This window comes from Recurvomyces mirabilis (assembly GCF_035927965.1).
Source record: "Recurvomyces mirabilis strain CCFEE 5264 chromosome Unknown scaffold_12, whole genome shotgun sequence".
In the NCBI taxonomy this organism is placed as follows: Eukaryota; Fungi; Ascomycota; class Dothideomycetes; order Mycosphaerellales; family Teratosphaeriaceae; genus Recurvomyces; species Recurvomyces mirabilis.
Window position 1 is genome coordinate 101,643 of NW_027041946.1, and position 21,377 is coordinate 123,019.

The 21,377-nt window shown below is 53.5% G+C and overlaps 10 protein-coding genes across 10 annotated transcripts; 4 read left to right on the top strand and 6 right to left on the bottom strand.

Moving 5' to 3' along the window:
* Positions 1–387: 387 nt before the first annotated feature.
* On the top strand, positions 388–1,966 carry CDS1 (phosphatidate cytidylyltransferase; the record flags this gene model as incomplete). Its single annotated transcript, XM_064837751.1, has 4 exons — positions 388–567; positions 634–1,003; positions 1,056–1,310; positions 1,368–1,966. 4 exons carry the CDS (start codon positions 388–390, stop codon positions 1,964–1,966), a joined length of 1,404 nt encoding a protein of 467 aa, XP_064694455.1.
* A 249-nt stretch (positions 1,967–2,215) lies between these two features.
* On the bottom strand, positions 2,216–2,510 carry LTS14_005053 (uncharacterized protein; the record flags this gene model as incomplete). The annotated part of the gene is made up of 2 exons (XM_064837752.1): positions 2,216–2,373; positions 2,429–2,510. The coding sequence occupies 2 exons, from the start codon at positions 2,508–2,510 to the stop codon at positions 2,216–2,218; spliced, it is 240 nt and encodes a 79-aa protein (XP_064694456.1).
* Positions 2,511–5,294: 2,784 nt separating this feature from the next.
* On the top strand, positions 5,295–8,121 carry GPH1 (Non-essential glycogen phosphorylase; the record flags this gene model as incomplete). The annotated part of the gene is made up of 4 exons (XM_064837753.1): positions 5,295–5,473; positions 5,530–7,594; positions 7,653–8,022; positions 8,081–8,121. 4 exons carry the CDS (start codon positions 5,295–5,297, stop codon positions 8,119–8,121), a joined length of 2,655 nt encoding a protein of 884 aa, XP_064694457.1.
* Positions 8,122–8,292: 171 nt separating this feature from the next.
* LTS14_005055 (uncharacterized protein) lies at positions 8,293–9,249 on the bottom strand (the record flags this gene model as incomplete). The annotated part of the gene is made up of 1 exon (XM_064837754.1): positions 8,293–9,249. The coding sequence occupies one exon, from the start codon at positions 9,247–9,249 to the stop codon at positions 8,293–8,295; it is 957 nt and encodes a 318-aa protein (XP_064694458.1).
* A 474-nt stretch (positions 9,250–9,723) lies between these two features.
* On the bottom strand, positions 9,724–11,001 carry LTS14_005056 (uncharacterized protein; the record flags this gene model as incomplete). Its single annotated transcript, XM_064837755.1, has 2 exons — positions 9,724–10,427; positions 10,494–11,001. 2 exons carry the CDS (start codon positions 10,999–11,001, stop codon positions 9,724–9,726), a joined length of 1,212 nt encoding a protein of 403 aa, XP_064694459.1.
* Positions 11,002–11,687: 686 nt separating this feature from the next.
* Positions 11,688–13,465, top strand: SRV2 (suppressor of rasval19; the record flags this gene model as incomplete). The annotated part of the gene is made up of 2 exons (XM_064837756.1): positions 11,688–12,400; positions 12,457–13,465. The coding sequence occupies 2 exons, from the start codon at positions 11,688–11,690 to the stop codon at positions 13,463–13,465; spliced, it is 1,722 nt and encodes a 573-aa protein (XP_064694460.1).
* A 216-nt stretch (positions 13,466–13,681) lies between these two features.
* Positions 13,682–13,921, bottom strand: LTS14_005058 (uncharacterized protein; the record flags this gene model as incomplete). The annotated part of the gene is made up of 1 exon (XM_064837757.1): positions 13,682–13,921. The coding sequence occupies one exon, from the start codon at positions 13,919–13,921 to the stop codon at positions 13,682–13,684; it is 240 nt and encodes a 79-aa protein (XP_064694461.1).
* A 667-nt stretch (positions 13,922–14,588) lies between these two features.
* Positions 14,589–16,175, bottom strand: LTS14_005059 (uncharacterized protein; the record flags this gene model as incomplete). The annotated part of the gene is made up of 1 exon (XM_064837758.1): positions 14,589–16,175. One exon carries the CDS (start codon positions 16,173–16,175, stop codon positions 14,589–14,591), a length of 1,587 nt encoding a protein of 528 aa, XP_064694462.1.
* Positions 16,176–17,063: 888 nt separating this feature from the next.
* Positions 17,064–18,249, top strand: LTS14_005060 (uncharacterized protein; the record flags this gene model as incomplete). The annotated part of the gene is made up of 2 exons (XM_064837759.1): positions 17,064–17,130; positions 17,258–18,249. The coding sequence occupies 2 exons, from the start codon at positions 17,064–17,066 to the stop codon at positions 18,247–18,249; spliced, it is 1,059 nt and encodes a 352-aa protein (XP_064694463.1).
* Positions 18,250–18,344: 95 nt separating this feature from the next.
* On the bottom strand, positions 18,345–20,232 carry LTS14_005061 (uncharacterized protein; the record flags this gene model as incomplete). The annotated part of the gene is made up of 2 exons (XM_064837760.1): positions 18,345–20,098; positions 20,211–20,232. 2 exons carry the CDS (start codon positions 20,230–20,232, stop codon positions 18,345–18,347), a joined length of 1,776 nt encoding a protein of 591 aa, XP_064694464.1.
* Between the last annotated feature and the right edge of the window lie 1,145 nt (positions 20,233–21,377).

Sequence of the window (21,377 nt, forward strand, 5' to 3'; positions counted from 1 at the left end):
CCTCTCCCAGAGCTTCACAATCTAGGTAGGCACACGATGATTGCTATTTTCATTGAAAGTCAGGAACGGGAAAGGTCGAAGCACGCGAGCGCGTCTCCGCGCCGACTTGGCATTCGTCACTGCCAACTTCCTTGTCACATGTGTGCTGTCCAAAACTCTACCTCTACCTCTACAATTAGGTCAACCTTGCGACGAACAGTATAGCATAAAAGGCCTTACGACATGTGTCCATCCGCAAGAGAAATCTGAGACTCATCCATTTCTGCCACCCGCCGAGCTTCGCCAAGCCCACACTCCCAAGCAGTATCTCGGAGCGATAGCATACAGATTATGACCAAGAAATCCAGCGTCCACTTTGATCGTCAGCGACGATTAAGTAAATCCAGTATGCCCGACATGAACGGTGATGCGCGCAGCTCGTCCCGGAGCAGTCACGGTGCCAAGAGCCCGACGCGAGTCAACGGAAATGGCAGCATGCACAGGTCGATGGAGAAGGAGCGACCAAGTTACGACAGGACAGACACTTCTGCCAGCGGCTGGGCAACGGAGAACGAGGACGATGAGGGTGTATGTGTCTCTCATCGTGGGTAGCACGACGAGGTATGAACGAGTCAGGCTAATATATTCGCGCAGCCGGAGAAGAAGACCCAATCCGAGTACGAAAAGAAGAAGCAGACCTTCATCACCCGAGCAATCTGGACCTTGGTCATGATCGGCATCTTCTTCGGCTCCATGTTCGCCGGCCACATCTACGTGATCATTATCATCACCGCCGTCCAGATCATTAGTTTCAAGGAAGTTATCGCCATCTCGAATGTGCCTTCGCGGGCCCGGAGTCTACGATTCACCAAGACGCTGAACTGGTATTTCTTGGGCACGACCATGTACTTCCTCTACGGCGAGAGTGTGATCTACTACTTCAAACATATCGTCTTGGTTGATCGTGTGCTGCTGCCTTTTGCAACCCACCACCGGTTTATCAGCTTCATGCTATACGTCATGGGTAAGTCGCGTGCCTTCCTCACCCCCAAGCTCACCACTAACGACTTTGTCAGGCTTCGTCTTCTTCGTCGGATCTCTCCAAAAAGGCCACTACAAGTTCCAATTCACCCAGTTCGCCTGGACCCACATGGCTCTCTACCTAATCGTGGTGCAAGCCCACTTCATCATGAACAACATCTTCGAGGGCATGATCTGGTTCTTCCTCCCCGTCATGCTCGTCATCACCAACGACATCTTCGCCTACATTTGTGGTATCACCTTCGGCCGGACCCAGCTTATCAAGTTGAGTCCCAAGAAGACAGTCGAAGGTAAGAAATCAATCAGCCAAACAACTCCCACATCGCTCATACTGATATGTCATGCAGGCTTCGTCGGCGCCTGGATCTGCACCATCATCCTCGGCTTCGGCCTAACCAACATCCTCATGCGCTACAAATACTTCATCTGCCCCGTCAACGACTTGGGGGCCAACATCTTCACCGGCCTCGAATGCGTCCCCAACCCGGTCTTCATCCCGCAAACCTACCACATCCCCTTCATCCCCCACAACTGGACCCTCCTCCCGACCCACGTCGCCGTCTCCCCGATGCAATTCCATATCCTCATCATGTCGACCTTCGCCTCCCTCATCGCGCCCTTCGGCGGCTTCTTCGCCAGCGGGTTAAAACGCACGTTTAATATCAAGGATTTCGGCGATTCCATCCCCGGACATGGCGGGATGACGGATCGGATGGATTGTCAGTTCATCATGGGATTTTTCGCTTTCATGTATTATCAGAGTTTCATCGCCGTGTATAAAGCTAGTGTGGGGAGTGTGATTGAGACGGCTATTACGGGTCTTAGTCCGGAGGAGCAGGTCGAGGTTGTCAAGGGGTTGGCGAAGCATTTGTATAATCAGGGGGCGGTGGGGATTAAAGTGGTGGAGTATCTGAATGAGAATCTGAGGTTGGCGGCGAAGAGATGATGGATTTCCTGGGATGGGATGGGGTTGGGGTAGGGGCGCGAGCTTTGGTGGGTTGGTATTGGTATGCGTGGAATTGTAGTGCTGTATTTAGTGTAACCAACAGACTTTCTCATAGGCCTTTCCACATCATCCACGGGAACGAATGGACTACGCTCCGCAAGCTTCGGTCGACAGTATTACGGACACGATACGTCTGGCACCTTGCTCCGCTAGTCAAGTGCTTCTATACCTGTTCGATGGAACAATAGACTACTTCGCCGTACCCTTTGCCACACTGCCTGTCGAGTTTCCACCACCGGAGATAGTCCATGGTTCTTCCTGTGGTGTCTGTCGGTGCCAGCGATCCATGGTGTACTCTGTGTCGTCTGGAACGTGCAACATTGGCTTGAGAATATCTTGTGGCATTCCTAAGACTGTTAGGAATGTGTCGAGGTCAGTGTATCCGAGTAACGGAATACTTACTCGAGTTGCTTTCATTGGCACCAGTCTCGACAATGAGAGACGAGATCTGACTTTGTTGGGTGGTAGTCGGAGTGAGTGGCATCTTCTACCAGAATTTTCGAATTTATGGTTACTTTGACCAAGCATCTGATTGATCGGTCATGGCGGGAATCGTCGTCCTTATCTCTCAGATGGTTTTGGAGGCATGATCGTACCCCCGTTAATCGATTTCTGCCAGCATTTCCACATTGAACAGGACTGGGCTGTGGACGTCTTTCCTCATCCCGTGATGATGTCCGAGACTGTTGACTTCCTCCACAATAGCGGAAGGCATGAAGCGTGCGACAGGGATGGCGGTGAAATCACAGGGTACATCGGGCGTGCAATGTGGCACAAAACCATTCCTCTAGGCAAGCCTGCTCGTCCACGCAACTTTTCAGAAATGCGATGCTATGATGCGTCTGACTTCCTCCCGTGGCTCAGAATGCCTCCCACGTCTTCGAGCGAGATGATTGGGAAAGCTCACCATGCGTTGCCTGTGCGGTGTCGTCTAGCCAAGCCGCTACCTCTAAGCCTCATTCAGGCGTGGAATGGTCGCCTTCATGCATGAGGCACAGGGTTCCCATTGGCTTGGGATCGACGACCGTGTCATCTGGTCTCACACGAGATGGCATGCCTTCGTGTATGAACAAGGCTGAAACATGATACATAAAAGACCTTTCTCGCTCCCGCCAGAATGCGTTTTGCATCTCATCCACATCATCCGCCTTTGCGGGTGCCAGGCGCACCGGGCTTGCATTCCTTCACAACTGCGACCTGGAACACTTTCAGAGCCTTGCTCCGACAACTTTGACATACATTTGACTTCTCAGGTAGGTCTTTGCGCGCCGTGGAAGACGCGCAAGGCCCATCTCGAGAAACTGGCAGGACCATTGTAATCGATACGACGACGAACGACGATGGGATGTTCTAGCTCAGCAGTTCCTTACTGAGCCGGGATTTCATCTCGACAATCCATTCCCATTTGCAACAGACGACCTGCTCCCCTTGAGAGACCTCGACATATTCGCAAAAGCTAAGCGAGCAGCTACTCCACTCACCGCAGAAGTGACGCCTCCCCTTTCCACAAGCAGCCAACAGAGATCGAGCCAAGGCGCTGCCTCATCTTCGCCCAGCCACAGCTCCGACCCGAACAGTAGCACCTCACCAGCAGATCGAGTGCCATCGACCGTCGACAACGGTGGAGAGGGTCAATTTCGGCCAAGCACCGCCCTCTCCTGCAGCCACTGTGACAAGCAGTTCAAGGACAAGCACAAGTTGGCGTAAGTGCTTGCCGTTCCTCCACGATTTTGTGTAGATGACACTGACGAGTGTAGCAAACATGTCCGTCAGCAGCACAGTCCAAACCATTGCTGTTCCCATTGCAGCCGCTGGTACGGCAACAAAGGTGACCTTACTCGACACGAGCGGAGCCAACATCCAGAGCTATTTCCGAGCACCAGATATGCCTGTCCGCACTGCTCAAAAACGTTCAAGGATCGAAAGGATAATCTTGGCAAGCACATTAAGATGTCTCATGCTTGATGACTCTGAAGCCTTCTGCCGATGTAAACGGTGCACGTATGGACGGCGATCTGGCCGCAGTTGGAACAATGAGGGTCTGGGTTCCGGTTGGCTTCGGTCGCACCGCAGCCCGTCCTGCTACATATGCAGTTTCTATACACACTCGATCTGGTTCGTACTGGGCCCTTGTAAATTGCATGTCGCTTACTTCGGCTATCCAGACTACCAATCGTCGAGTCTCTTCAATGGAGTGAAGGAGATCTGTTGCAGTCCATGGGTATCAGCAAAGCCCAACCCGCGAATAGAGCAGAGAAGTGTGGCAGCGACTCGGCTCATCTCATCCATCCTGACTACACAGACACCCTGGTTTGGTACCTGGATGGAGACAGAACCCGCCGTTTGCTATGCCACTGGCCACTGATGACGAGGCCGGAAGCTCGTTACAGTGGCCGGGAATCCAAAAGTCTGCCCGGTATTGCCTCTCATCACATCACGCACTGGCTAACACGGCGAGTCGGAAATGCTGCCAAAGAGATGACCATTGTTGTTCGGAGGTCTATGGACATGGTCTAGGCTTGGGGACAGCCATAAGCCCCAAACTCGTTCCTTTTTCGTACCCTCTAAACCTTGCCAAAGGCTCTACGAGCGTACGGTCTGGAGATGAGTCGGCTTGGGGACAGCCATGAGCCCCACAACGACGTTGAGATGGTTGGAGGCCTTGGTCATAGGGTCTTCGCGGTTGTGGTATTGCTTGCTGTCAGACAGGAGCAGTGGCACCACAGATCGCACAGGCATGCGCACGATTCAGCCTTGGTCTGCGAGCTTGCACAACTATGGGTATTGATAGCAAATCTGTAGGAGCTTCAATGATCCATCCCTACTACTGGTCACACTTCCTAATCGTGTACACCGCTTTGTTGTCCTTGTAGATCGATACCTGACTGGCTAATACAACCTGAAGCCACATTTGAGTCCCGATGGTGTAGATAAGGCCTATCGGTCCGCCGCGGACGTATATAGCTTGAAATGGATGGCACGTAAGCGACGGCTTAGACATTTCTGAGTGATGTCTCCACTTTTCTATTGAAGGCTACCCCGCCACTGCCCGCATCCTTTCACATGTTGTGGGGGAGATGCTTCGAGCCATTCGCTAGCTTGCTTGCTTCCAATAATAATAATAATGTTTGTTGGGCTTTCGTGTACCTGAACAGCACTCACTACGTTTTTGAGCTGAAAAGTGCTTGAGGAGCTTTTTTGAGCCTCAACATCTTTTCACTCCCCCATCTTGGTGTTGTCTCGTGATCGTACACCTACACTTACAGCCATGGCGACCTCAACAAGCACACGCGAGAGGAAGCCTTCCACTTCGGCGCCAATCAGTGAGGTGGGACATGTTGGGCCGAGTGGTATGACCAGGCCTAAGCATAAGAGAACTGTCACTGGCTTTGGACCTCAGGAGATCAAGAGTGTCGAGGCTAGCATACCTGAGGGACAGCGGGAGGCGTCAGTTTCCGTATGATAAGATGAGATGGGGTGTATAGAGCTGACATCCGCAACAGATGGAGGAAGTTCTCCGCCAAGGAGTTCACCACCAAAGACCAATTTGAGACCGAGGTCGTCAAGCACATCGAGACCACCCTTGCTCGCTCCCTGTTCAATTGTGATGAAGCAGCTGCTTATGCCGGTACCGCTCTCGCCTTTCGTGACCGTCTGGTTATTGAGTGGAACAAGACACAGCAGAGGCAGACGTTCGCGGACCAGAAGCGTGTCTACTACCTTTCTCTCGAATTTCTGATGGGCAGAGCTTTGGACAATGCTATGCTCAACGTCCAGCAGAAGGACGTAGCAATAGCTGGTCTGGAAGATCTTGGCTTCCGCATGGAAGACGTGATCTCGCAAGAGCGTGATGCGGCCCTTGGTAATGGTGGTCTCGGACGTCTAGCAGCCTGTTTCTTGGACTCGCTCGCCACTCTCAACTATCCTGCTTGGGGTTATGCTCTACGATACCGCTACGGTATCTTCAGGCAAGAGATTGTCGATGGATACCAGGTCGAAGTGCCAGACTACTGGCTCGACTTCAACCCATGGGAGTTCCCTCGCCATGATGTTACGGTCGACATTCAGTTCTATGGCAATGTCAGAAAGTACATGGATGACGCCGGGAAGCAGATGAGTGTCTGGGAGAACGGCGAGATCGTCACAGCTGTGGCCTACGATGCGCCCATACCTGGTTACGGCACCAAGACTACAAACAATCTTCGTCTATGGTCCAGCAAGGCCTCGCATGGCGAATTTGACTTCACAAAATTCAACTCTGGCGAGTACGAGGCTTCTGTTGCAGACCAGCAGCGCGCCGAGACGATCTCCGCCGTGCTATACCCTAACGACAGTCTGGAGCGCGGTAAGGAGCTTCGTCTCAAGCAGCAGTACTTCTGGTGTGCTGCCTCTCTCTACGATATTGTCCGACGCTTCAAGAAGTCCAGGAAGGCGTGGAAGGACTTCCCAAATCAAGTTGCTATCCAATTGAACGACACCCATCCCACACTTGCCATCCCTGAGCTGATGCGTATCTTGATCGACAACGAGTCTCTTGAGTGGGATGAGGCGTGGAGCATCGTCCAGGCGACCTTCGGCTATACCAACCACACCGTCCTTCCTGAAGCGCTCGAGAAGTGGTCTGTACCACTCATTCAGCACCTCCTGCCTCGCCACCTCCAGATCATCTACGACATCAACTTGCAATTCTTGCAGTACGTCGAGCGTAACTTCCCAAAAGAACGAGACATCCTCGGCCGTGTCTCCATCATCGAGGAATCACAGCCAAAGATGGTCCGCATGGCATATCTCGCCGTGATTGGCAGCCACAAGGTCAACGGTGTCGCTGAGCTGCACTCCGATCTGATCAAGACGACCATCTTCAAGGACTTTGTCAAGATTTACGGTCCGGACAAATTCACAAATGTCACCAACGGCATCACTCCTCGTCGCTGGCTGCACCAGGCCAACCCTCGTCTTTCCGAGCTCATTGCTACCAAGCTTGGCGGATACGACTTCCTGAAGGATCTGAACCTCCTTCATAAGCTTGAGGCGTTCGTCGATGATAAGGAGTTCAGGAAGGAATTCCAGGAGATCAAGTATGCTAACAAAGTCCGCCTCGCTAAATACACGAAGGAGGTGCATGGCATCTCCGTCAACCCGAGCAGTCTTTTCGATATTCAAGTGAAGCGTATGCATGAGTACAAGCGCCAGCAACTCAACATCTTCGGCGTGATCTACAGGTACCTGGAGCTCAAGGCAATGTCACCGGCCGACCGCGCCAAGGTCCAACCACGTGTGTCATTCTTCGGTGGAAAAGCTGCACCCGGCTACTGGATGGCGAAGATGGTAATTCATCTTGTGAACCAGGTTGGAAAGGTCGTGAATAATGACAAGGACATCGGGGACCTGCTCAAGGTTGTGTTCTTAGAAGACTACAACGTCTCCAAGGCCGAGATGATTGTGCCCGCTAGCGATATCAGCGAGCACATCTCCACGGCTGGAACAGAGGCGTCTGGGACGAGCAATATGAAGTTCGTGCTCAATGGTGGCCTTTTGATCGGCACTTGCGATGGCGCCAACATCGAGGTGAGTCTGCGTTATCTGAACTCCTACAACGATCCGAAGCTGACACTCGAAACCCTAGATCACCCGCGAAGTAGGCGAAGACAACATCTTCCTCTTCGGCAACCTCTCCGAAGACGTCGAAGACCTCCGCCACCAACACTTCTACGGCGAGTACGAGCTCGAGCCCATGCTCAAGAAGGTTTTCGACTCCATTCGCTCCGGCACTTTCGGCGACGCTCACCAATTCTCTGCCCTTGTTGACTCGATTGTGGACCACGGCGATTACTACCTTGTCTCTGACGACTTCAAGTCGTACATCGATACGCAGAAGTTGATTGATGAGACGTACAAGGATCAGGAGACGTGGTTGACTAAGACTATTACGTCGGTGGCGAGGATGGGCTTCTTCAGCTCGGATAGGTGTATTGATGAGTATGCGGAGATGATCTGTAAGTCTACCAAGTCTGATGTTAGTTGATGTGGCCAAGTTTCTGACATTCTTACCAGGGAATATTGAGCCTCTGCCACCACAGCAGAACGGTGCTTAGAGCACTCAGTCTCAGAAGGAGATGGCCATGACATGATATTACGAAGATGGACAAGTGTTACTTGTCGTGCCAGCTAGATGGGTAGCTGAATCACAACAGCTAGAATTCCATACATCGGTACAAGCAGTCCGGCATGTCTCGGCAAGATCTCTCCGATCCATCTGCAGCTTGTCACCCTTGCTCCGCCACAGCCTCATCGTAAGCCATACCCAGCTTTTCCGGAGTACCAACAGCCCTCAAATACTCCACTAAACTCGTGGTCTTGACATCAGGATACAGTTCATTACTCAACGGCTCCTCCAAAGTAGTCTGTCCATTGACACTGTAGTAAGCATAGAACATCGGGATCCACGACCAGGGATTTTGTGGCGAGGAGTCCTTGATCGCGTGCATAGTCTTGAACATCTCATTCAACGACCCATTGCACTTTAGTTCAGGCTTGAAACCGAAAGCCGTCTCGAAAGCGGACGCCATGTCGTGGATATTCACTTTGTCGCCTCGCACGGCATGATAGCCAGAGGTTCCAGTATCGAGAGCGATCGCCGCGCTAAATTGAGCAGCGTCGTCGTGAGTCGTGAGTTCCCACTTCTCAATCCCAGAGCCCCAGTACTGCAGCGACTTGTCTCCAGGATTATAGATGCCGCGCCATGGCACTTCCATAAAGCAGGCATTGAGGACGGAGACGTGCTTGAAAGCCCCGTTGCTTTCTTTCTCCTTCGCTTGGGCGTAAGCAGCGACTTCTTTCATTGGATCTTTGGCCGGATGATCGCCGTAGGCTAGTTTGCGGTAGTCCATTGACCAGTCTCCGGTCATGAAGCGCGGAACACCGAGCTCGATGCAGAGGTCTATGAGGGTCTTCTGGCCTTGTACCATGGTGTCGTTGTCGGCCAAAGTGGCGAAGATGGCGATGTTGGCGCCTTGGAGGGCTTCGGGGAGTTTGGGGCTGGGGGTGAGGTCTGTTTGATGGGTTTTGAAGCGTGGGTTTGAGGTCAAAGTGGTGGAGAGCTTGGAGGGTGTGCGGCAGATGCCATGGACGATTGAGGTTGAGGAGCGGTTGAGGATGTGCTTTGCTATCAGACTGCCTAGGTGACCAGTGACGCCAATGATTGCTATCCTAGTCTGTGCCATGACTGGCAAGTAGAGAGCTGGAGATGGTGAGTTGGAGTCGGTTCTAAAGGAGACATCGAAGAGTATAACATCAACCGCGTGCCAGCCAGACAAAGTCTACTACGTCATGTGTCCATTGGCAACAAGGTCCGTAGCCATACCGAGATCGAATAGAATAGATGTCAAGTTCGACCGTGTGATTGTCTAACCGGATGACACAAGCCCTTCCGGACTGGAACTTCCATGAAGTCTGTCCGATTCAGGCTCGGATGAATTGCTGCTCCGAAGTCACGTGTCAACGATAAATGACTCGGAGAATCATTAAGAAATGCCTCTCGCAAGCATTGCAACGGGGCCTTAGTCTCAATGTAATGGTCGTGTGCACATCATCCTGCTTCTAGACGGGAAAGATAAATCGCGTCGTCGCCCAATCACGATTGACAACCGACCAGTCATCGAAATCGAATTGCTGCAGCATTGAGGGCTCAGACTTGGCTACCAATAACCGCCGAAGTCGAGTGATGTTAATGTGACCCTCGAGTCGGTGACAAGTGAGTATGCGTCGAAGGACCGTGACCGTCTCGTCGGGCCCAGCTCGTTGGGCCATGAGAACGTCTCGCCCAGCAATATGATCACGGGCTGTTCAGAGACATGTGCCATGGGAGGTTTGGAGTGTGCAGACCGCAGCAATACGAAAAAGAGGTGTCGGCGACGAAACTCTATCGTGTGCGAGTTATCTATTGCCACAGCGTTGGCCAGACCGTAGAATTCTAGCCTTCGATTCGCGATTTGGATGGGTACGTCCGACGGCGAAAGTTCGGTGAAGGCCAGGGTCCTCATATTACCGCAGTCCTCGAAGGAGTTGGGGCTACGTGCCAGCGCATCGAGTGATACGCAGTCGAATGTTAGCCGATGGGAGTCTGTATGTCCCAACCAGCATGGCATCGTCCAAGTAAGAATGCTGAAATCTTGATATCGCGTGATAATCTCTCGCTGTAGTCTCTGGAAAGCATCAGTGCCTTCGCCGTACAACAGCGGCATGTTGATACCAAATAGACCAAGCAGGCAGTAAGAAATGTCTTCGACTCGTGACGTAGCCCGGCCTGCCGCCCAGCTCATGCGTTGCGCGACACTTGCGGATTTGTGGCCTCCCGAGCAAACCAGGACCTTACGTAGTATAATCGTGGTGCGTGCAAGGTCTTTGACAAGTTCCGTAGAGCTCATTATAGGCTGTCATGGCACGTCTGGGCATTTGCTCAACGTACCGATCTTGTCCCAATGCTCGGCATAGATGACCAGGCGATTCGGAGCAAGGAGTTCTTGCAATGTCCAACCTCTGCGGAACCATTGACTGCGTGAGAGATCAGGCAGTTCACCTGCTCTTTCCGGGGCCGACACGTCGCTCAAGAATACATAACACTCTTGGGCATGCTCATACCAAGTCAACATTGAGTTGATGGCCTCCGACAGTTCAGCACTGCTCTTCTTATCGATACAACAGGTGTCTACCCAAGCCCAATCTAGACCATTGGTCCTGGCACAAGAGCAGAAGTTCAGAATCTTTCGGTAGCCCGCTGTCAGCTCAGATCGTTTGGCACGATTGCGGAGGTATGTTGGCATGTCTTCCTTTGGTTCCGAGTGACATTCCAAGATTAGAGAGTATTCCTCGAATGAGACTTCCTCTCCCTCCCAGCGGTGGCTGAGGATGGCACAACGTGGTGGTTCCGAGAGATACTCCTTAAACTCAAGGGTCGTGGTGTTGAGTAGCCGCATGGTCGTAGATGAAGGGGTGTATGCTTACCAGGAGGTCGAAAGGACGGCGATTCTATAGTAATGCTGCCACTCCATGGTGGCGCAATCACGAGGGTATTGTGCCTCAGCTGCAGGTCACGGCGAATAGCAGAAATGGTACGCACTTGACTCGACCTTGAAATTCACCATGTGTGGTGCGGCCATCAGGGCCACGCCGTTCGCGTATAACGTATGCATGCGAAGCCCAATTCGTAGAGAGACTTTCACTACAAGTCTCGGTGGCGAGATTGATGTCAACGAAAGACCATGGTGGATGTCCACGTGGAAAGAGTGCTTGCAACGGGACGGAAGGCCGGGTGGCGTGAATAGCGTGCCAAAGGATGCATTGGCTAGAGGCAGCGACGGGAGCTGGTTATAGCTGTGCCTAACAATAATATCTCTACCTAGACCATTTCAGCTATTTAATATCTTCTCTCACTCTCCCAGTGTCGATCTCGAAGGTTACGCAAAAGCGACGTCGTGTTTGTAAGGAGATCGGCAAGCCGCAGGAAACCTTGCAGCAGCGAGCGGAGAAGATTGGCTGGCCGTTTCGTCGTCGTTGGTCACGATGGCGGCTCCTCAAGGCATGAACAACTTGACGACGTTGATCAAAAGGTATTGTTCCTCTCTTTCTTAATCAAATCACACCACCATCAATAGCCTACATTATGGCCAGCCCTGCAAGTCGTTACAGCACTCATAAGCCCGTCTCCATCAATACATCAGACAATCCGCTTACGACGCTTATTCGCAGACTTGAAGCAGCAACCTCTCGATTAGAAGATATTGCCTCGTCGGCCGCGAGCTATGAGGGCAACGATCAGAACTCTGCGAAAGGCAATGGGGCTGCTTCTGCAGTCGCCGTGGGTGGCATAACACCTCAGAGCCATGCGGGTAGTGCGGCGGAACCGCAAACAGGCAGTAAAGGGGTCGCCCCAGTAGCTGTAGCAGCACCAGCTGAAGACTTGCCTACCGTGATCACAGCGATGGATGAGATTATAGACACGCAAGGGAAGAGCTTTGTGGAAGCGAGTCGAGGCGTTAATCCTCTGGTGGAGGAACAGGCATCCTTCGTAGCACAAGCCTTTGCCGATCAACGACGCTTCCTTCTCGTCTCAACGAAAGCCAAGAAGCCGGATATGCAGTCGCCAGAGACGTTCAATGTCCTTCTCAACGACCTACAGCAACACTTGGGCAAGGTGGGAGACATTCGGGACAGTCATCGAGCGAGCCCATTGAAGGAGCATCTGGCCATGGTGGGCGAGGGTGTGGCAGCCCTACAGTGGCTGCTTATGGATAGCAAACCGGCAGACTTTGTTGGTGAAACTCTTGGTGGAGCACAGATGTATGGCAACAGAGTGCTGAAGGAGTACAAGGAGAAGTGGGTACCGAGTAGCGGACGTGAAGATGGTCACGTAGGCTAACATGTTGTAACAGAGACCCAGCACACGTCAAGTTCGTCCAATCCTACTACGCCCTCCTCAAAGCCCTCCAGGCCTACGTCAAAGAACACTACCCACGAGGCTTAACCTGGAACAATAATGGTCCAGACGCCATACAAACTTACCGTGACCTCGATGCCTCCAAAGCGACCACCAACGGCGCGCCACCAACATCTGGCGGCGCACCTCCACCCCCACCACCACCTCTTCCAAACTTCGACAACGTGCCCGGAGTACCTCCGCCACCACCCGGAGCCGCTCCCAAAGCCGTACCTCCAGGAGGCGACATGGGCGCCATCTTCGAACAGCTCAACCGCGGCGAAAGCGTAACCTCCGGCCTGAAGAAAGTAGACAATTCCCAAATGACGCACAAGAACCCGTCTCTACGTGCCGAAGGCGTCGTCGCCTCGGATTCCAGGTCTAAGAGTCCCGGTCCAGGCATCAAGCCTAAACCGCAGAGTATGCGCCAAAACTCCACGACCTCCACCTCGACCACCACCTCCGCCGCACCCGCAAAGAAAGTACCTGAGAAAAAAGAATTAGACGGCAGCAAATGGATCATCGAGAACTTCGACTCCCCCAACCAACCAATAACCCTAGAAGTGGAAATCAGCCAATCCATCCTCATCTCCCGCTGCAAAAACACCACCATCATCCTCCGGGGGAAAGCAAACGCCATCTCGATCGACAACTCCCCGCGCCTCCAAATCCTCCTCGAAACCCTCGTCTCCAGCGTCGACGTCATCAAATCCCCGAACTTCGCTATCCAAGTCACCGGTTCCTTACCCACGATCCTGCTCGATCAGGTGGATGGCGCGAGTGTGTATCTAGGGCAGGAGAGCCTGCGGACGGAGATTTTCACGAGTAAATGCTCGAGTATTAATGTTGTTTTGCCACCTCAGCGGGAGGAGGATGATGGGAAAGAAGTGGCGTTGCCGGAGCAGATGAGGACGGTTGTTAGGGATGGGAGGTTGGTCAGTGAAATTGTTGAACATGCTGGTTGAGGTTGATATGAGTTGCATTGGTGGATTTGCGTGTGAGGGGGTTATGTGGGCGTCGGGAACGATCACAGGGAAGTTGTTGTATGAATAGTTTGGAAAACAAATGTGGGAAGATCTTGTAGGCTATGGATTTTTGCCTGCCTTAGGATAGGATAGATAGGTGAAGCCAACACTTTCGCTCGATGGTTGTTGATACCATCTTCTGACGACTGCTTGGCCTTAGTCTGCGTTGGACGCAACTGCTGCTGCTGCTTCACGTTCGTCCTCAAGTGTCACGAGAACATCTCCTTCCTCCGTCAAAGCGCCCAAAGCAATAGCCACCTCAGCCTCACCGCTGTCCCTTCCAGCCGATGCTACCCCCCTCCGCCCCGGCACCTCCCTCCGTCTCAAAACCCACTGCGTCGAAGCAGCCGCCAACGCAGCCCGATACAACATCGTCCTACCCTCCGCACTAAACATTTCGTTCCTTACGGCAAAAATCATGCACCTCAGGACGCGATCGTAGACGAGATAACCGACTCTCATGCGCTGCGGTTGTAACCCCTGGATTAAACTCATTTCCAGCTGGTAATGTGCGAGCAGGAAGGTGTCTAGGAAGAGGAGATGTCGGATAGTGAGGCGTTCGTGCAGATTGAGGATGCGGGCGTGGACCAATAGGAGGCGGCGCGAGAGCTAGTCGCGGCGGCGAGAATTGGGGGTTTCGTCTTCTTCGTCTGCACTGCCGTTCACGGCTTCGTTCTCGTTTGGTACGCGGGACGGACATCGAGAGCGGTGGGCTTGGCGTGGGTGACGAATACGGTGGTGTAGTTGACGATGATTGTGACCGAGGAGGTTTGATGTTCGGGTTCCTAGACGAGTTGGAGACGGTGACGGTGATCTCGATGGTGGTGAGAGTTCAAAGGGTCTGTTGAGAGTGCTCGGCCTGTGTGTAGCACGACGAGAAGGGCCGGCAACTACACGTATCTCGTGCGGACGGCTTCGTGGCCAGGTGAAATGCTGATATTGCCGAGTCCGGTCGCTCGGTTCGGCCAGAATATGGTGGAATGCATCGTCTACTCGTACAGGGGCATGTAAGCACAACATGTCAAGCAAATCTCCATGTCATACCATCTCATGGTACGCCACTTCAACTGTAGCCGCTCGGGCCTCCAGCATTACCATTATTGCCGGCGCCACCGCCGCCACCGCCAAAGGCATTCCTCATGCCCTGGAACAGCCTGCCACTGTCACCGGCGCTTCCTTGCCTACTACTCCCTGGTCTACCAGGCGTACTGCTCGATCTACGATGCATTGTCGGGCTCTCGGGGACGGCATATGGGTTCTGTTGGCTTCCGGATCCCTGTCGTGTAAACTGAGGCGGGAAAGAGCCAGGCATCTCTGCAGGACCGCGGTATTCTGGTGCGTGCGTGTCGTGGCGGGGAGCTTGGTTCGGTTGGCGAGCTTGGTTCGTGGCTGCTTCATCTTTCGGCATGATGCCCTGTCGGCAGTGAGGGCATGTATCGTGTTCGGATAGCCAAGCCTTGATACATTCGAAATGGAACCAGTGATGGCAAGGCAGCTCAGTGACAGTCGCGCCCAGAGCTACCTCGTCCATGCAGATGGTGCACTCAGCTTTCCCATTCTCACTAAAGTCCTTCTCGACGATCGTACGCGTAGGTAGTGAGTTGATCGCAGCTTCTGGTGCCGGGCCAGGTGCATTGCCAGACTGATGTTGCTCCATGAACTGCGTCATAACACGGTCCATGGTCGCTTGGTCGAGGACGAAGTCGCCCATCTGGCCAGCATGACCGGGCATGCCGAGCATCTGCATCAAGTTGCCGAGCATACCCATACCTCCCATGCCACCCACGTCAGGCTGCCCAGCTCCAGGAAACATGCCGGGTCCTGCCGCCTGCCCTGGGCCCGCCATACGCATGCCCGCTGGACCGCCAACATTCATGAACATCTGTGCCAACATTTGCTCCATCTGATCAGGTTGTTGCTGGAACGGTTGTGGTGCATTTGCGTTTCGTGGGAACAGATTGCCTGCGCCCATATTGCCGTTCGACGATGTCATCATCGTCATGTGGAAGTTTGGACCGTGCCAGTGTCGTACTGAGGCCCCACCTTGAGGACCTGGTGGTACTGATGCGGAGCGATTTCCTTGGCCGCCATTCGCTGATTGAGGCCGTTGGTCGAAAGGCTGACCAGGTTGGGGCTGCTGCTGAAATAGTTGACGGTATTGCTGTGGTTGGCCTGGCTGCTGGCCGGGATATTGGCCTGGTTGGTTCTGGTTCTGGTTCTGTTGACCCTGCGTCACCACTCCACCCAATACGTTTCCCAATGCACCCATGATACCACCTAACAATCCACCTTGTCCCTGCTGCTGCTGACCAAGCTGCCTGGGGTCGATAGTGATGGTTCTATTGATGGATCCGCGATATGTTCCGGGCCCAGTCTGCCTCCACTCGATGTTGTCAAGATCAACCTCGTCGGGGTCAGGAGCACCATAGAAATCGCCATGCTGCTGTCGCTGTGGCACTACGGTGCCTGGCGGCTCCGCAGGTATACGATTGTTGTCTTCTCGCGGATCGTGGTTTGTCTCAATGATCTCGGTGAAGTCGGACTGGCACTCGGGACAGGTCAACCCATGCTCATCCCTGTACCATTCGTTCTCACACTGATGACAAAATACCATGTCCCGCTGCTGCGGCTGCTGGTTGGAATGGTCCATGGCGGGACGGTGGTTGATGAGAATGTGCGGTTAGGTGATTGGCCGAAGTGAGCGTAAGTATTTGGTGGTGTGTCAAAGTGATGGTGGTGGTGAAGTGTTTGCTGCCTGTCCTGCAAGCGATATCGAGCTTGAGTGTCACAGTTGGTGATTGAGGCCGACGCAACTGCTCTTTGTCATGCACTACTGCCGACGCAGTGGTGTAAGCTTGTGAGGAAGTCACAGCAGTGAACCCCGAACTCTCGCTCTGTCGACCAAGCTGGCGATACAAGTCATAGACCTTGTTGCAATTCGACTGCGTAAGTCTTCGTGTTCATGTGCTTGTGCGATGCTCTCCGACCGTCTAACCTGTACGATGACGTCGATGCCACACGCGATACGCGAAAGTGTGGCGCAGTACTAGGAGGCGCCACTGATGGTCCCGCACACAGAGGAAGGGCAGCGAGTGCAGAGGCCAATAATGTAAGTTGGGAGCAGATGGCAACATGAACAGGGTCTGCAAGGCTCCAGTCACCTAGATACTGTGCGATGACACAGAGGCTCTACGAAATGGAATGCTGAATTGCTTCCAGAAGCTTCCCGAAGGCCTCATCGACACCTGCGAGTCATGAGATATGAGTAGGAGCAATCGGTCATTGCTGGCTGCGATTTGATCTCCTCCTCTTGCCAGGGTCCTTGGAGACCGAGTGAATGCATGAGACTAGTCTAGAATCGCGTGGCCATGGCGATTTTGGTTTGATGCTAGATGATATGTAGCAGTCACGCTTTCGTCGCTCGGCCTCCGATACTAGAACGAAAACTTCTCATCCCGTCCTTCCACATCTACACCCTGTCCTTAATATCTTAGCGTTCGCGGCAGCAGCTCTCGGTTTCTATCAGTAACGAGGTGTCATGTCGGCTGACGAATGTCACGGAATGGAGCAGGTCGATTTTGTGACTTTGGGCATGTTCATCATTGGTGAGTGGAGCATCGCGCCGATCACGAGTTCCTGGGAGTTACCCAAGACTCGGCTGCTCTTTGTGACGGAGGGACAGACAGGCCTTGCAGGATAGCCATGAAGGGACAAGTCTTAACGATTTCCCAGACGACATCTACCCGCCCCCCTCAGCACAGGACCAGACGCCCCAGAAGGACATTATAGGCGGTGCCGGCACCTACTCAGCCATCGGCGCCAGGCTCTTCTCACCACCCCCGACCTCTTCAAAGACCGTAGGCTGGATTATAGACGCCGGTACCGACTTCCCCTCGGACGTCCGCAGCACAATCTCCTCCTGGCAAACCAGCGCTTTGATCCGACCACGAGACGGACTAACAACTCGAGGCTGGAACGGCTATGGCGAGAACGAGCACAGAGCTTTCAAGTACCTGACCGAGAAGAAGAGACTTGAAGCGGAAGATCTGACGCCCGCACTGTTGAAGTCGAAGAGTTTTCATTTGATCTGTAGTCCTTCACGGTGTATGACGATGATCAAGCAAATACTCGCCAGACGACACGTGACGTTCGGCGAGGACGAAGCAAGACCCTTGGTGATCTGGGAACCAGTACCCGACCTCTGCACGCCCGAGGAATTCAACAACACGCTCGAAGCGCTAGAGTACGTGGACGTCATAAGTCCCAACCACGAAGAACTAGCCGCTCTATTCGGGTACAAGCATCCCACTACCGGCGTGGACAAAGCCGCAGTCCAGGAACACGCCGAATATCTCCTCGCTTACCGCATCGGGCCCGAAGGCAAAGGCGCAGTCGTGATTCGAGCGGGAAAGGAAGGCTGTTTCATCCTGTCCAAGCAAGCCGAGCAGTGGCTACCCGCCTACCACCAATCCTCATCCCAAGTCATCGATCCCACAGGCGGCGGTAATGGTTTTCTGGGTGGACTAGCTATCGGGCTCGTACGGACGGAGGGTGATGTCCTCGAGGCGGCACGTATGGGAAGTGTAGCTGCTAGTTACTGTATTGAGCAAGTCGGTATGCCTGTGCTAACAACACCACACAACGCGGGCACGAACGAACAAGAACGATGGAATGGGTCCGATGTCAACGAGCGACTAGCAGAATTTCGAGAGCGGACACGATGAACCCCAAATCTATTCATACAAAAAGGATATATCAAACTTTAGCCAAAAGGAGGATGCTATAGGTATCTCGTCTCTTCCCCAGTCCTCGACGAAGCCTACAAGCTTACTCGCGCTCTTTGGGACTGCTCCAAATCACCGGCTTCGCTCTCGCCATCGCGCGAACCGACTTCTGTCCAGCTATCGGGCGTCGAGACACCATTGCCTTCTTCAGAGAGCATATCGACATCACTGTCCTCTTCGAGATCAACGATTTCGATACTCGAGACTTCGCTTGGAGCATGCGACGGCGCTCTCGACTCTGGTCGGGATAGAGAGGCGAAAGTATCCGAGTCCGAGTCGGAGCGGAGGGTGTGTGTGGTAGGTGTGTGGGCTCCTGTTGGGATAGCCTCGGCTTCGATGACTTCGGGTTCGCGGTCCAGAGTATTGCTGCTGCTGGGCACATGCGAGATGGAAGAAGGTGCGGAGTAGAAGCTGGATTCCATGGTTGGTCGTGGCTCCGGTGACAGGGTATGCGAGCCAGCGGCCTCGCGGACGGGATCGTAGCGTGCGTCGGTGATGTCTGAATTTGGTGCTTGTTCTCTCTGTTGAGCATCGAAGGAGGCGAGACGTGCTCGTGTTAGCTCGGGTGTGACACGATATAGCTCATCGCTGGCCTCAGACGGCGCAGACTCATTGAACGCCACTGCGACCTCAGATGGTGCACATGCAGGATCGAATAGGGCTTCCCAATCGCGGCGAACCTCTGGTTGTACGGGTGCAGCACGTGGGCTGGGCGGCGTCAGATCAACTAGAGGTTGCGGCTGCACTGCGCGTGGTCGTGGTGTAAGCGGCTGTTCTGTCGAGATGGCATGAGCAGCTTGATTACTGTCCATCTCTCGTAGACTAGCCTCGATAGCAGCTTGGAGCTCGTCATCGTGCTCTCCAGCAGCTCGTCCTTGACGAACAGTAGCCGAGTTCGAGCTTTCGGCTTCCGACAGAGACAACGCGATTGCGAGCTGCTCCTCATAAGTAAGCTCTTCATTGCCTTCTTCCGGTGCATGTGATGAGACTTCGATCGGTGTATTGAAGCTACCAGGTATAGCAAGTGCGTCAGTCATCTCAGCGTCCTCCTCAATGGCGATCTTGGGGGGCACACGCGGGCGTGGTGTTTCGCTACGATCAAGCTCGAACTCGTCACTGAACGGGTTGGCGAATAGAGCGCCTGCCAGGAAAGCTCGCGAGGTAGTAGGTGTAGCTTCTTCCATTATCGCCTGATCGAGTTGTCGTTCAGCTTGCTCCATCTGGCCCTGCACGCTCGCGGGTACTGATGGAAACGGTCGTGGTGAAAGAATCTCCAGTGGCGTCTCCGTACCTGAGGCGGTCGTGTTTCCTCGTAGACTGCCTTCTTCATTGACCATCTGATCGAATGATGTCGGACTCGAAGGTGTCACAAGGCCATCATTATACACAATCTTCCGGCGCTCCTGCATCTCTATCATCTGTCGATTACGACGAGCAAGATACTCTCTGCCCTTTCGTCTTCGCTCCTCCGCTTCATCCTCGTTAGGTCCACGCACAGATATTCTGCGGACTGTATTCGAGGCTCCAGATAATCTCCTGCCAGTCGCTAAGGCCGCAGCATCTCGACTGCCTGACGCCTCTCTTCGTAGCCCATCGTCTGTAGCAGGTGTCCGACCTTCGTATGCGAAAGCCTCAGCCTGTCGTCTACTTTCCGGGTCCAGCTCCTCGCCAAGCGATCGTAGAAGCACGACGATCTTCTGCCGTTGTTCTTCAAGCCATGCCTGCAACTGTGGGTTCTCGAGGACCGCAATACCAAGGGCGGTGATGATGGAGATGGAGATGATGATGCCTGCGATTGCCATTGTTGTTAGCCAAACATCACATGATGACAGCCGAGTCCCGTTATCACATCAACATGTGAGACAACAGTGTCGGCTATGCAGCAAGGAGGCGAACCGTACCTTTGACGACTGCGGCAGGCATCTTGTCGAGAAGTGAGTAGGTGGAGAACGGAGTTCAAAGAGGCGACCCTCAAGGTCGAGTGCTTCTATGAAAGACCTACACCACGCAGAGTCTTGATCTCGACATTCAAGAAGTAAGAAGTGTACTAGGCTGCCACATAGCAGGTGACCTGCTTACGACGATCGTCTACGCCCTGCTTCACTTATCGAGTCCTTATCCGCCACTCTTGCGGGGAAAGTTGGCTAAGCCACATCATCGTGGCGTAGCACTTCCACAACCTAAGGCATCACGATTTCTTCCTCCGAAGTCTTGGCGGCGGTCCCGCACCTTCACATTTCATCGTCGCGACGTCGACTTCGTGGATTGAGCACGAGAACAGCGAAGTCAACACCGCAACGAGTGAGTGGATCAAAGAACGCTATACAGTTACAGCAATACTGACAAATGTAACAGTGCAAATGTATGCCTACCTTCTGAACTCCCCGAAAGAATACTCGAACAACAACACCAGAGATACTGACAGTAATACTCTCACAGCTTCGTCAAAACACTCACGGGCAAGACCATCACCCTCGAGGTCGAGTCCAGCGACACCATCGACAATGTGAAGAGCAAGATCCAGGACAAGGAGGGCATTCCGCCAGATCAGCAGCGTTTGATCTTCGCCGGCAAGCAGCTTGAAGATGGCAGGACGTTGAGCGATTACAACATTCAGAAGGTGCGTGCGAACAGACATACAGACCTCTCAACCATGGACATGCGCGTGGAATATAGAACCCACAGGCTGCACAAGGTTCGGGAGAATGGTGTGCTAACATGATATGATGTTTCCAGGAAAGCACACTCCACCTCGTCCTCCGCCTCCGCGGCGGCATCATCGAGCCCTCGCTCAAGGCCCTCGCCTCCAAGTACAACTGCGACAAGATGATCTGCCGTAAATGCTACGCCCGTCTGCCTCCGCGCGCGACCAACTGCAGGAAGAAGAAGTGTGGGCACACCAACCAGCTGCGCCCGAAGAAGAAGCTGAAGTAGTGGCGTGCGAGGAGATTACGAGGCCATCGGAGTGGTGGACATGGTGGTATGCGATTGTGGGCATGGTGTCGTGACTATGGATTACGAGGTCTTCTGCGCGTGCCGGACAAGTGCCATGGGAGTTCCGGTAGTTG